Here is a 13,371-nt window from a genome sequence, read left to right as displayed (position 1 = left end):
TTCGTTTACAAAATACGTAATGTTAAAAACGCAGTTTGTAGATATTTCAACTCTTGGTACCAAACCTATACTCGATAATTCAATCCCTTTATTGTTTAAACTAATTCTAATTGAGACTAAAATACGAGACATGACCATAAAAATTAACGAACTACTAATGTTAATTTGCTAGTTGATAGGATTTTCAGTCCACCGCCAATATTTGTCTCTTAATGCTTTATCCCTCTCGGTCAAGGTTGTTAATTGTGAGTTTGAGAAGTTCTATTTACAATTGATTTTTGCCGCTTAATGTCAATAGAGATTAAGAAGCCAAGCATTTTTTTCAAATTTTGTACGCGCATGAAGTCTAGCGTAAAAAGCTGCGTGTCTAAACGATTTTTACTCTTATTTTTTATCACCTTGACCTATCAGAAAATGATTTTACTATTTTCGATTTCCTGACTGAAGGTTAAGTATATATTCATCTTCTTATGGTGAAGCTTAAGAATCAACAAAGTGCCCAAAACGGTTTCGCTACCATTCATCGACCAGTCATATGGCATATTTCATTTACGATTTTCAAAAAGTTTCTATTCCAAATAACAAAAATATTTGGCTCAGCTTTCACATGTTCAACTATTTAAATCTGTCGAAACTTTATAAACTATAGTAAAATTTAATGTAATAAAGTCTAGCCTAGAAGTATTTTAGTATTCGTGAAACAACTACGAATAGGCCATTATAACAAGGGCTTGTTTAGCAAATTTATTAAGAGAAACTAGTCTGATGGATAACAATGCACTCGCACCGAAAACAACACGGTATCTGAACGTTGATATCCTAAATATTTTGGTACCTAAATTACAGGATACTCTGTACGAATTACACGGTGTTCAAGCCACTGTTTTAGTCGATGTGTTAAAGGGTTATTTCTTTTCTAAATTACACCGTAGATGTCTGGTTAACGGTCATCATTGGATGATTATTCATCTTGCTTTCGCAGTCAAACTTGTCCAAACTTTTAAGACGCCTTTCGTGTTCCGTTGAAGTGCCGTACACGGTTTTACGTCCTCTTTGCCCTCTTAGTAAATCTCGTATTACCAGAGAAACCTATTTTCGAGAACTACGGAGTTAGCGGAGCGTTCAGAACCAGCAACCGCTCGAAACTCGCTACGCTGGAGACTTTCGATCCGTTAAGGCTTTTATAAAGAGATCCCGAGGTCACTTGCACTCCAATATTTCGAAACCTAAGGAGCTCCGTTTACATTTAGAAATAACACTTGAAGACTGCTTTATTTGCACGTTAACAGTTGGCCCTAAAATACACTCAACAGAAAGTTATACAAGGAACTTTTAACTTTATGCGAATTTTTTATTTTCTCTTTAACAGTAGATAGATTCGAGGTTTCTCTATTACTATGACCAGAAGTCCATTAAATTAGCCTAGGAAGTAACCAAAACCGGGGTTTGCAACTCCCCTCTCTTGTGTAGCAATACTGAAGAAGGGCGACACATTCGCCACCTCGCGATAATTTTTCTCAGATCTCCGGTTTAAGCGCGACTCGTACGCCAAAATTTGCCCTATTGAGAGAGAAAAACTATTGGCTGAAAATGAACTTGGTATCTCTAAAGGGACCGGAAAACGCCCCCTTCCATTGTAAAACCGAGCCCACTTTAGCATAGAATCATTAGAAAGGATGGGGGTGTGAATTTTGGAACAGTCAAGGTCGTCCAGTTTTTTATGACTCTTCATAACCTATTGAAAAAACCATTTAACGACCGTGGCCGTTCCTTTTTTATTTTTTATAAAGCAAACCATCTACCCTTTAGAGATCCAGTGTTCATGGGCTGAAGAAGTCACGCCCCGCTCACGTCAAGAAAGACTTCCTAGATGCCGGGAGTGTGGCGCACTCCTGTAAGCCAAGCTTCTGGGCGGCAAAGTTTGAGGGAATACGACACATGTCGGCGATCCTGCCCTATAGGTGCCGACTGTCCCGTGTCCGCCGGAGGTGACTTACCCCAATTCCACCTTCCGTCACCTCCCAAGTAAACCTCATTTCCTTCCCTGCTTCTACACATACGACCTAGCGGCCCCCGTCAGTGCTGGGCCGCGTAGGGTCTCCCGCTCAATTCTTCCTGGTGCTCAAGGCCTAACGGCTAAGCACTAGTGTTGTAGGTGGAAAAAAAAAAAAAAAAAAAAAAAAAAGACTTCCTAGAGAATTCTAACAGCGTTAGGAAAGGGGGAAAAATTTAGCCCCCTATACATGGAGTTAAAAGGAGTTCTTTCCCCATCAGAGACGTACGCTATGCCAGCTATTGTAATTGTTTACATCCTAGGTTAATTTAATGGACTTCTTTTATGACGCACATCTAAGTTTACTTCTTTTGCTCAAGTTTTTTGCAGGAACTAAGCATTAAAGAAAATGGAAATTATTTCGGAGATATAAAGGTTAACGATGTGGAAATATTGACCAAGGGATATATAAAAGTAAATCTCACGAAAGATAGTGTAAACGATCACTCTTAGCTGTTATTACTTATAATTTGTAGTGTTTTAGAAGTGATTTTCTTTTCGTTTGTTCGACAAGATTTAGGGGAAACGTCTCTTGTGCCAAAATACTTTTCCAAGGAAATTTGAAGATGAGTGTTATTGATAGTGAAATATGTTTGAGATCAAAAATATTTTGATGAAGTTTAAAATCTATTTTTAATAATTGGGAAAATCTAGTCAGGGATTTTCTATTTATACTCAATACGAGTTTAGCATTACTTAGTGATTATTTTTTTTTTTGCGATTAGTCTAAATAGGCGAATGCTCGTGGGTGTCATCAAACCTTGAACAAAAAGCAGAGGATGTCTCGCGATTGCCCTAGTGCTAATAAAAAATACAAGGTGGTCAAATCATGTTTCTTCGTATCTGTTACACCCTATATGATTTTTTAACTTCAATTTGAACTCATAATATTTCTTCATTAAAAACGTTTACCTGTTTTGTTCTGAAATTCAGCATTTATACCCGTTTTTTTGGTAAAAGTGTTTCATAACAAAAGATTGAAGTGCGCAATTAAAATCAAATTTCTTATATTGATTAAACTTAATTTCAGTACCTATATTAATTTCTAATTTCAGGCTCTTTCTGGGTTTAAAAAAGGTATCTTTTTCCTCCAAGGATTGTGTAGATTTTTAAGGACTCCGAAGCAATTAACTCGATTTTGTATAATTTAGAACCATATTCCTATCATTACTGAATAGATTCGTGGTCAGTGATTTTTAGAAGAATTAAAACCAAAAAAAATTGATTGATGTTTTGAGGAATTCGATTTCGTGTCGCGACTTCAGAATTTAAACTAATGGTTTGAAGAATATCTCGGTTATAACAATGGACACTGATCCAGACAACAGCATGAAGAGCAAATAGAAAGGAACAAAGACGCTACCGAGGTCCAAGGCGGTGGTGCTTTTCAATGGCCTCTTCCACTTGACTGATTCAATTAAGTATTGCTCCTTAAAGCCCAGATACTTGAAAACTTGCGTTTCTAAGAAAATCGGTTGCAGGCTGAAACAAAACTGAAGTCAAGCCCCATAATCACTTTACCATAGAATTCGTACCGACCTTAGTTGGAGGTTTTCGTGCAATTGCGGACTGCTTCTCGTCCAAGAGGTGTTGAAAATGTAGTGCAAGTACTCGAAGCTAACATCTTGTTCAGAAAAGTAAAGTCCTCCGTTCTCGGTCAAGAGCTTCTTACTCTCAGGATCAGAAGTCAAGAATTCTCCGATTATCCAATTCACATTGGTATCCACAGTGATTAGAGCTTTTTCCCCAAAAAGAATCGGAATGTATCCATCAAGCTTCATATAATCCGTCACGGTAGTGAAGAGTTTCTCCTCATTTTGTGCATCTAGCCATTCCTTAACTACTGGATCATGGGCTGCCTATAGTTGCGCACCAATTACATCAGAAAAATAGAGGACTTAACACTGAAACTCAATATTTACCAAATATTTTAGATAGTAATGAGTTCCGCTATTTTTCGTCACTGTAGGTGCAATTCCCAATTTGATCAAGTCCGAGAGAGTGTCGATGCAATTGTAGCTTTCCGTCGAGAACTCCGTCCGCAAGACACAACCCAAGAAAAACAGAATGAACGTCACTACGATCAGCCACGACGAAGCAAGCAGACGACAAGTAATGTGAGGCAAAACGATGGGAATCGCTATACGGAGCATAATTATGATGAAAAGGATCTTTAACAGGCTCGCGATAAGGTGAATTCTTTTCAAACATAGGCAAGAACTTAATTGCTTACGTTCCGTGCACAAGAGTGATGCGTTCTCCCAGACATTTTCCAGGGTTTCTCGGGCCATTTTCTTGACAAATTTCTTTGTGGGCAACAATTTGTATTTGTTAGTTACGATGGAGTGAATCATGAGCAAAATTGACAGAAGGACCACGGTTGAAACCATTAAAATAACGACCTAATTGAAACAAGAATGTAATTGAATGATCTAGGTATTGTAATTGATCAAAATTTACTTCAGTGTCCATATTTAAGAAGGACAAGTAAGTGGTCAAGACTTTCTTTGGGGGACCGGACACTATAAACGTCCTGGCCGTTCCGATCACCGGAGATGGACTGAAATATTTCTCTCGACTGTAGAAAAATGACCTTGGCGCGGTTCGTATGATAACATTAGCATTCTAAATAAGAGGGTTATTTAATATGTGCATTTTAGTATATTTAGATTTTGGTCTGATTTTTATTTGACACACGTTGAAAACATCAGGAGCAGTATATATTTCTTTAGCCCGGTCAAAGTTCACTTTATGCCCTTCGAAAATCTCCCTAAAATCATCGAAAAATTAAATTACTATGAAATATTAACATATTTCGTGTTGGGTGAGTTCAAGAAGTGATTTATACAGGGTGTTTCTGAAAAGTCCATCACAAATTAAGGGGCGTGTTTATGGGACCAAACTGAGCGGAAAGTACCAAAGAACATGGGGTGTACAACATTTTGTTACGGAGATATGGCCTTCCAAACATTCGCCCCTAAAACAAGGAAATATCCAAAAATGAGGAGTAACACTTAAGACCGACTAACCAGCTTGTTTAAAATTACTAGACAATTTCAATAGCCTTTAATCGAACAATTGATTTCTACCTTTACTAATCAGAAGCGTATAAATGAGTAGAAGTATGCCTACGGTGGTAATGTAAAATTAATCCCAAGTGACATGATGTTTCAAGATCTTCCCAGCACCAAGTAAAATGGTTCTGATTGAAGGGACTTTTATTAGCACAGCGTAAACAACGTTATTTTCAGGAATTAGTCCAAATGTCCACGGGCGGCATTACAAAAACGAGGCAGTCTTTCGAATGATACTTGGACATGTTGGAAGATCCCTGGCTTGTTCCTGTTATCTCAAACCGTAAAAAGCTACGCAAATCTTCATCATCACGGACAACACTCTTGTACGTTAGGTATGACCTTGAGAAAACCTAAAAGGACATCTCGAATGTATTTGAAAAACCCATCTCCAATTAAGGGGCGTGTTGTTTGTTTCCAACAGAGTAAACTCGCCCAGAGAACAATTACAATGCAGAGCCACGTTTCGGCGTTAATGGCCCACAAAGGTGGTCCCAAAAACAAGAACAAACTTTAATTTGTTTCGTTCAGTAAGTGTTGCATGTGTCATAGATAAAACGCCATGATTAATGCACGAAGAAAATGAATTTATTGACAAGTTTTAACATTTAATTGCAACTAGTTACAAAAATTGTTCAAAGTGTTCACCACCCGCGTTAAGGCACACATTAGCACGTCTTACAAATGATTCCCTTACACGTTGAAAAATGCCTGGAGTTTCGCGAATTGTTTGACAGCCGTGAATTATTATTATTATTGATTACACCACACGTTTAAGCTGAATTGTACTTTGTGAATTCTAACGCAAGTTGCGTGTGGTTTTTTCTTAATCAGCAAACCAATTGGCGGCTGCTTGTTTTTGGATCGTCCTCGAAAATAGTGAGAACTTCGCCTATTCTTAAAAAACAGAGCACTAAAACAGAGCACTATGTTTTTTAAGAAAGGAATAAAAGAGGTTTCACGTACATGTGTTTGTTTTATTAAACTCATAATTCAACGAAGTCTGTTACAATGCCTTTCTTCACAAATGCCGAATATGCGGATATGCACCTAATGTATGGACTAGCCGAGGGGAATGCCGCTGCAGCTGTACGCTTGTATCAGGAAAGATTTCCGCAGAGGCGACTACCAAATCGACTGACGTTCGAGGCTGTGGACAGACGTTTGAGGCAAGATGGACGAATCCAACCGGCTGGACCTCAACCTAGAGCGAGAGCCATCCCAGAGGCCGTAGAAGACGAAGTTCTCACCATTTTCGAGGACGAGCCTGAATCAAGTACCCGCCAAGTTGGTCGCCGATTAGGCGTAAACCACACGCTCGTGTGGAAAATCCTCAGAAGCCACCGGTTTCATCCTTTCCATGTTCAAAAAGTTCAAGGTTTGAATCCAGCGGACTACCCACGACGCACGGCGTTTTGTCAGTGGTTTCTGGCTAAAGTAAACGATATCGATTTCCCACGGGATTTGTTGGTTACTGACGAAGCTAACTTTTCACGGGATGGTATTATTAACTTACATAATAAACATCAATGGTCCCAGCTAAACCCCCACGCAACTTGCGTTAGAAGTCACCAAGTACAATTCAGTTTAAACGTGTGGTGTGGTATTGTGGGTGACAATTTAATTGGGCCATATTTCCTAGAGCCCAGGTTAAACGGTGTGGCTTACTTGCAGTTCTTACGGGACGATTTACCGGAACTACTCGAAGACGTACCCTTAGGTTTGGTAAACAGAATGTGGTTCATGCACGATGGTGCACCACCACATTTCAGCATCGCGGTCCGAAATTATCTTAACGCGACCTTCCCTTTGCGGTGGTTAGGTCGAGGTGGACCTGTGGAGTGGCCTGCTCGATCACCCGATCTGAACCCTTGTGATTTCTTTCTTTGGGGCCACCTGAAAGACTTAGTTTATCAGACTGAAGTGCCCGATGTTGAAGAGCTACGTCGACGAATAATTCACGGCTGTCAAACAATTCGCGAAACTCCAGGCATTTTTCAACGTGTAAGGGAATCATTTGTAAGACGTGCTAATGTGTGCCTTAACGCGGGTGGTGAACACTTTGAACAATTTTTGTAACTAGTTGCAATTAAATGTTAAAACTTGTCAATAAATTCATTTTCTTCGTGCATTAATCATGGCGTTTTATCTATGACACATGCAACACTTACTGAACGAAACAAATTAAAGTTTGTTCTTGTTTTTGGGACCACCTTTGTGGGCCATTAACGCCGAAACGTGGCTCTGCATTGTAATTGTTCTCTGGGCGAGTTTACTCTGTTGGAAACAAACAACACGCCCCTTAATTGGAGATGGGTTTTTCAAATACATTCGAGATGTCCTTTTAGGTTTTCTCAAGGTCATACCTAACGTACAAGAGTGTTGTCCGTGATGATGAAGATTTGCGTAGCTTTTTACGGTTTGAGATAACAGGAACAAGCCAGGGATCTTCCAACATGTCCAAGTATCATTCGAAAGACTGCCTCGTTTTTGTAATGCCGCCCGTGGACATTTGGACTAATTCCTGAAAATAACGTTGTTTACGCTGTGCTAATAAAAGTCCCTTCAATCAGAACCATTTTACTTGGTGCTGGGAAGATCTTGAAACATCATGTCACTTGGGATTAATTTTACATTACCACCGTAGGCATACTTCTACTCATTTATACGCTTCTGATTAGTAAAGGTAGAAATCAATTGTTCGATTAAAGGCTATTGAAATTGTCTAGTAATTTTAAACAAGCTGGTTAGTCGGTCTTAAGTGTTACTCCTCATTTTTGGATATTTCCTTGTTTTAGGGGCGAATGTTTGGAAGGCCATATCTCCGTAACAAAATGTTGTACACCCCATGTTCTTTGGTACTTTCCGCTCAGTTTGGTCCCATAAACACGCCCCTTAATTTGTGATGGACTTTTCAGAAACACCCTGTATAAGAAGGCATAAGTCGCGCGATTTTACACTTCTACTCTTACGCCGGTGTCACAGGACAAGTAAACCCCACCCCTTTCATGTCCGTCATTGCTCAGCGCATTCCTATTGGATCCCGAAGGGATATATACAGACGAGAATGACGACAAGAGAAAAAAAACCTCGAGCAAAGAAAACAGAAAATGGAGGCTGCCGACGGTGCTGAAACGGCACGACAGTTGTTTTTAATTGCTATTAAGAAGTTAGTTGAACGTTTTGAACCTATCTTGATTGATTTTGAATATGTGTCTCTACGTGAAAATCGTTCGTTCTATAATTATTTCTAAATTGAATCAAGTGTACTACACTTATGATTTCGTGAGTTCCAAAACCCAAACCAAGACTTAACGAAAAGGTAAAAAAGTAGATGGTGGAAAACATAGAGTAAGGCAGAACATTATGTCCCACCTCCGTTTCCACCCCCTCTCACCCATGAAGGGGGGATTGTCGACTATCACGCGAGTACCGGACGCTATTTATGCCTTCATATAGTAAATCACTTCTTGGTAAGATCAGGAATGTACGGAGGGGTTGGAATGGCTAAGGTCAAATCCTAATCGGCGTGAAATGATCTTGGAAACAACTGGCGTGGCTTAATTTACGCTAATGACGTCATAGCCTGACGTAAAAATCGTATTTACCACTTAATTATTTTCATTCATTCATTGGCTGCCAAAAAAACTTGTTTGCTATAATTCTCCACCCTCTACCCTAGGTCCTCTGCCGCTCTGCCTAGGCTGAGAGAATCGAATATGAACGCGAACGGCGACCAATCAGCGCATTTAACTTTAAAAAATCTAAAAGGTCACTTCTGCCATGCCTTTTTTAACCAGTCATGACATTTTTCGCCTTCGGTAGACAGCTGAACAGACGTAGGGGGACGAGCTACACTTCTCAAAAAAAGGACTCGCCTTATGTTTCCACCATCAAGGGTACAACGAGAGCCCCCTTAGCCATTCCAGCCCCTCCATACATTCCTGGTAAGATAAAGTTAACATAACAGAGTTCCCCGCACGTATGGGGAAACTGTTTTGAAAACTTGGAGTTAAATTATATTAATTATAGGAGCAATGTGTAAGTTGGACGCATAATGGTTTTTTGATTACGATGAGAATTAAAGATTCATTTAATCGAATTTTTTAACGAATGAAGACCAATTCCTAAATTAATTGTTAGAAATTTCTTGATATTGCCAGTTTTAATCACATTCTAGAGCATTCTCATACAATGGAATCGAATTCCAAAAAATAAATACTTCATATTGAGGGATCGTTTCAAATAATCCGCAGTGGACATGTAAAATTCCTTGTAAGTCGCCCAAGTTTCCTGACAAGAAAAATTAAAATTTAATCATCATCATTAAAATTGGGTCTCCGAAACAAGCAACCGAATGCTGATACACCCACCGTCATTGTCGAAACATTTATTGTAGTCTCTTGGACGTACCTATATAAAACATAATTTTAAAAATCTATGATAAAATTTAAGATTTGAAATTTCAAATTCTAGAATACTTGTATTTAAAATATCGATCATTTCCCATAAATTCAAATTCTGTTTTTGCCATTTTTGCATTCAACTTAAATCCTATTATGAATACGAAAATTGAAAACAAAAGTAACAAGTGTCGTCAGAAAGCGATAACAATTTAACAGAATTGAAAAGAAGAAAAGAAAAAACCCGTTGTACTCACCTTAGAGTACAGAGATTTAGTAATGCGTTACTAATACCACTCTTAAGTTTTCTTGTTGTACCATACATTTGCTGCCGCGCTTAAACTGTTGCTAGGGTAACTGAAATGAAAATGGTCAATATTTAAAAGTAATCTTGAAGCTTGACGCGATATAGAAGTTAATTTAAATTCGATTCTCACTTTTTTCCGATGGTCCATGCAGGGAATCAGGTCAATATTTTCCAAAATAAACCAAGATTAAAAGAGTTGGAAAGGTTTAACGTGGAAGAGAGTAAATCAATTTTTCGACGGGAATATTTACCAATTCAAACATTAAACTATATTGTTTATCGTGAAAAGTACATTATAATCAACAAGTTGTCCACCCCAATTGCTGTTCGATTGTTTATTGGAAAGTAATGTAGGTCAGATTCAATGAAGTATGTTTTCTAGCTTAATTAAAATGTTCACGTGTGTCACGTAAAAGATTCGTGGAGTTAGTTGGATAATTTCGATTTCGTCGGGCACTTTATCACTTGAAAATTCGTGGTATACACCAGGGATAGATATCATTTTAAAAGCAGGAATTGAGAACGGTTAGTATTTACTTCAGTCCGACTCATAGCCCAGTATAGAGCCCCTTCCTCCAACGTTTAACGAGAATTTTAAATTATCTTATTGGCTCACTTATACTACGTTTTGATGACGTTGCTGACGGGGTCGGCGAAAAATACGTAATTCCTTTTTATCTCTGTCGCTATGACTCGCCTCTTTTTTAATACCCCCGCACCGAGGGACTTTGAAGAACCCCCAGATTACTCTGTTCTCCATTCCTGCTTCTAAAATTATATCTATTTATGTATACACTTATATATTTTGACTTTCGGTACAATTTAATCATTAAAATTAAATATTATCTTTTTTATTGAAGATTTAATCTGAGTCTCTTTGGCCTACCTATCATCGGTGATATTTCAGATTTGAAAATTGCTTTTCATTTATTTATTTTTTTTTTGGTGTCGACCATTTTCAATTAATTCAAATACAGTTTTCGCTATATTTTTCAAGTTCCAACTGTAAATTACAACTGTCAACAATTTTGACGTAATATAGGCAAAATATTCGATCAATAAATTTGTTGATATTATGGATGAAACGAAAACAATATATTTACAAGTTTATTCTAAGCTAAAGCAAATAATATAGTCTTAATTGGCATGCTAATGGAGTTCATAATAGAGTGAACAGCATATTGTTTTTAATTAATGTCGTAATTACCCCATATAAAATACCAAGGATATATAAAATGACGTAAGATTTTTGGAGCAGAAAAATGCATGCTTAATTGTTTTTGAAATAATCTCTTTCGTGTCATGACATTTAATTTTTCAGACAGTGTTTAAGCAGAATGGTTAAAATATATTTCGGTTATGACCGAAGCTACTGTTCCTGACAACAGCGTGAAAAGAAAGTAGAAAGGAACGCTGACGCTACATAATTCCTATCAGTCGTGCTGTTGAACGATTTCTTCCACTTGACTCTTTCAATTAAGATTTGATAAATAAAATCCCGATACATTAAAGTTTGAGTTTTTAACGTCAGTTATACGCTGCAATAAATTCTCATCAAGCGCTTATATCATTTTCCCATGTAAATCGTACGAAGTTTTCACGCACAGACTCGCCACAAACAACCTGTATTTATATTGAATCCAAATTCCTGTGAGGTGTATCATCATAAAGTGCATACTAGCCCTAATTCATGAAGCTATTAATATTACATTATCATAATCTAATGAAAATGTCTCGGTATTTCAAAATTTGATGGATTTCACAGCTTCTTGAAGCCAATATAATCGATTTAAACTAAAACATAACCTTTCTTAAAGTAAACAAGCGTTATTGATTTCTCCTTTGACGAGAAAAAATTGTTTGTAGATATAAGTCGGCGTACTATTTATCATGAATTTCCATTTCAGATAAGTTTGGATTTCGAAATTGCTATCTTTAAATCTAAAATAGGGTACGGACAAAAAATAATATATATTCAACTTTTTTTTCATCGCTTAATCGTCGCTGTACTATTCAAAGTAGACACCCTAAATTTGCGAAATTGGACAAATACGCTTTGCATTTGTAATAGTTTGGACTAGCTCTTAGGAAAATTGAAACTCTAGAAGTCGGAAAGAAAAAGAAAGAAGAAAAAATATGAAAACAAATCTTTCCATACGATTGATAACCTCTAAGAAACGCGTATTCCTTTTCCTAAAAATGCTATTTATTATAACTTCTCCTAGACACGGAAATGGAGGATTGGCCGGGCTCCGTTAGAAAAGGTTTTTCCTGTATAAAAACGAAGAAAAAAAATCATCCTTATGTAATTCTCTTTAATCTGTCTTTACGGAACATACCCTTTCCCTATACTGAATCTCTACCTTGGACGGAAAACACTGTAACTCGTGTTCCGATAATTTTGTTTTTATCTTTCTGGGAGATAAATTTCGAAATTGAAAACCGAGACACAAGTTTAGCAGCGATATTTTACCGTTGAGCATCACGGTAATTAACATGGTGGTACCGGCCCAATAAAAGCCTCATAGTTCGCATGTTCGAGCTATTGTCTAAATTTTACTTATAAATAATTCTATGTTTTATTTTTGTTCTATTATGTTTCTTGTACTTGGATACTTTAAGAGGCCGTATAGACCCCATACTAATATGTGTTTGGAGGAAAGGGGAGGGCTTAAAATTTACTCGTTCAGACGACGCAAAGAGAACTTGTTTACACGTAGCTTCGGCACGGATAGGTCGATGGCTACGTCATTGTCACTTGACTTCTAAGTTCAAATAAATTAGGTGTGACGTCAGACGTGACGGTTTCTACAACTCCTCCCTTTTTGATGAAGCAGAAATGCTCAGACAATAAGATGTTAAAAATTTCAAGTGAAAGAAATCTATGTTTTCCTGACACTAACAAAGTAACCAGTCACTCTAAATGTTCAATTACTAACCAATTATTTTAAGTTTTCTAATTCCGAAAGTACGATACCATGTATTATTTAATGCAAAATGCATGCTGGTATCAATACTTATCAATTACGCCCGAAACTGATAACGTTAAGAAAACAAAATAATATTCAGAGTTGCTTTTGATCTTATCTCTAAAAGTTTGGCAATTATTACGAGGCAATAGGTGAAAGAGTCGTACACTCATAGATAAAATTTAATCAAATGTAAATCATGGGTTTTAGGGATATAAAATTACGAGTATTCGAATCATAAAGCTCTCTATATACGATGATATTGTCCTGAAGTTGCCAAACCAAATTTCTTAGATCTGTTGGTTTAGAAACCTAGGAAAACTGGGTCGAAAGTCGTCTTTGCCCAGAAAATGATTACGATTTTTTGCAATACAAGAAGAGTATGGAAGAGCATGGAGAACCGTCACTTTTAACATCCATTCTTCTTAAAAGTGTTTTTCCACTTTTTTCAAAAGAAAAGGCCGAAAGAAAAAAAGAAAGAAAATCTTTTTGAAGAGGATGGAAAGGAGGGGGGATATTTTATGCCCAAGTCTTTGAAGACGTCTTCTTCCTCTTCTAGAACGGC

The 13,371-nt window shown here is 37.4% G+C and overlaps 1 protein-coding gene and 2 long non-coding RNA genes across 13 annotated transcripts; 2 read left to right on the top strand and 1 right to left on the bottom strand.

Annotated features, from left to right (window-relative positions):
* Positions 1–3,266: 3,266 nt before the first annotated feature.
* LOC149718467 (uncharacterized) lies at positions 3,267–10,698 on the top strand. 10 transcript variants are annotated; one of them, XR_016370832.1, is made up of 5 exons: positions 3,267–3,474; positions 3,535–4,170; positions 4,234–4,655; positions 4,714–4,877; positions 8,113–10,698. It is a non-coding gene; the product is annotated as an uncharacterized LOC149718467 (long non-coding RNA). The 10 variants fall into 10 exon arrangements; XR_016370811.1 differs by having other exon boundaries at positions 3,267–3,847; positions 4,023–4,170; XR_016370798.1 differs by having other exon boundaries at positions 3,267–4,170; positions 4,234–4,472; positions 4,536–4,655.
* On the bottom strand, positions 5,694–8,047 carry LOC149718468 (uncharacterized). 2 transcript variants are annotated; one of them, XR_016370922.1, is made up of 4 exons: positions 7,712–8,047; positions 7,494–7,651; positions 6,644–7,404; positions 5,694–6,559 (listed from the first exon to the last, which is right to left on the bottom strand). It is a non-coding gene; the product is annotated as an uncharacterized LOC149718468 (long non-coding RNA). The 2 variants fall into 2 exon arrangements; XR_016370917.1 differs by having other exon boundaries at positions 5,694–7,404.
* LOC149718469 (uncharacterized) lies at positions 6,139–6,923 on the top strand. Its single transcript, XM_089846549.1, has 2 exons — positions 6,139–6,730; positions 6,802–6,923. Exons 1-2 carry the CDS (start codon positions 6,139–6,141, stop codon positions 6,921–6,923), a joined length of 714 nt encoding a protein of 237 aa, XP_089702675.1.
* Positions 10,699–13,371: the final 2,673 nt, after the last annotated feature.

Source organism: Phalangium opilio, unplaced genomic scaffold (genome assembly GCF_054372755.1).
Source record: "Phalangium opilio isolate 3A_F unplaced genomic scaffold, DU_Popi_V2 ptg000002l_1, whole genome shotgun sequence".
Lineage (NCBI taxonomy): Eukaryota > Metazoa > Arthropoda > Arachnida > Opiliones > Phalangiidae > Phalangium > Phalangium opilio.
The sequence above is the reverse complement of the archived record's forward strand: the minus strand, read 5'-3'. Positions and strand labels throughout refer to the sequence as shown.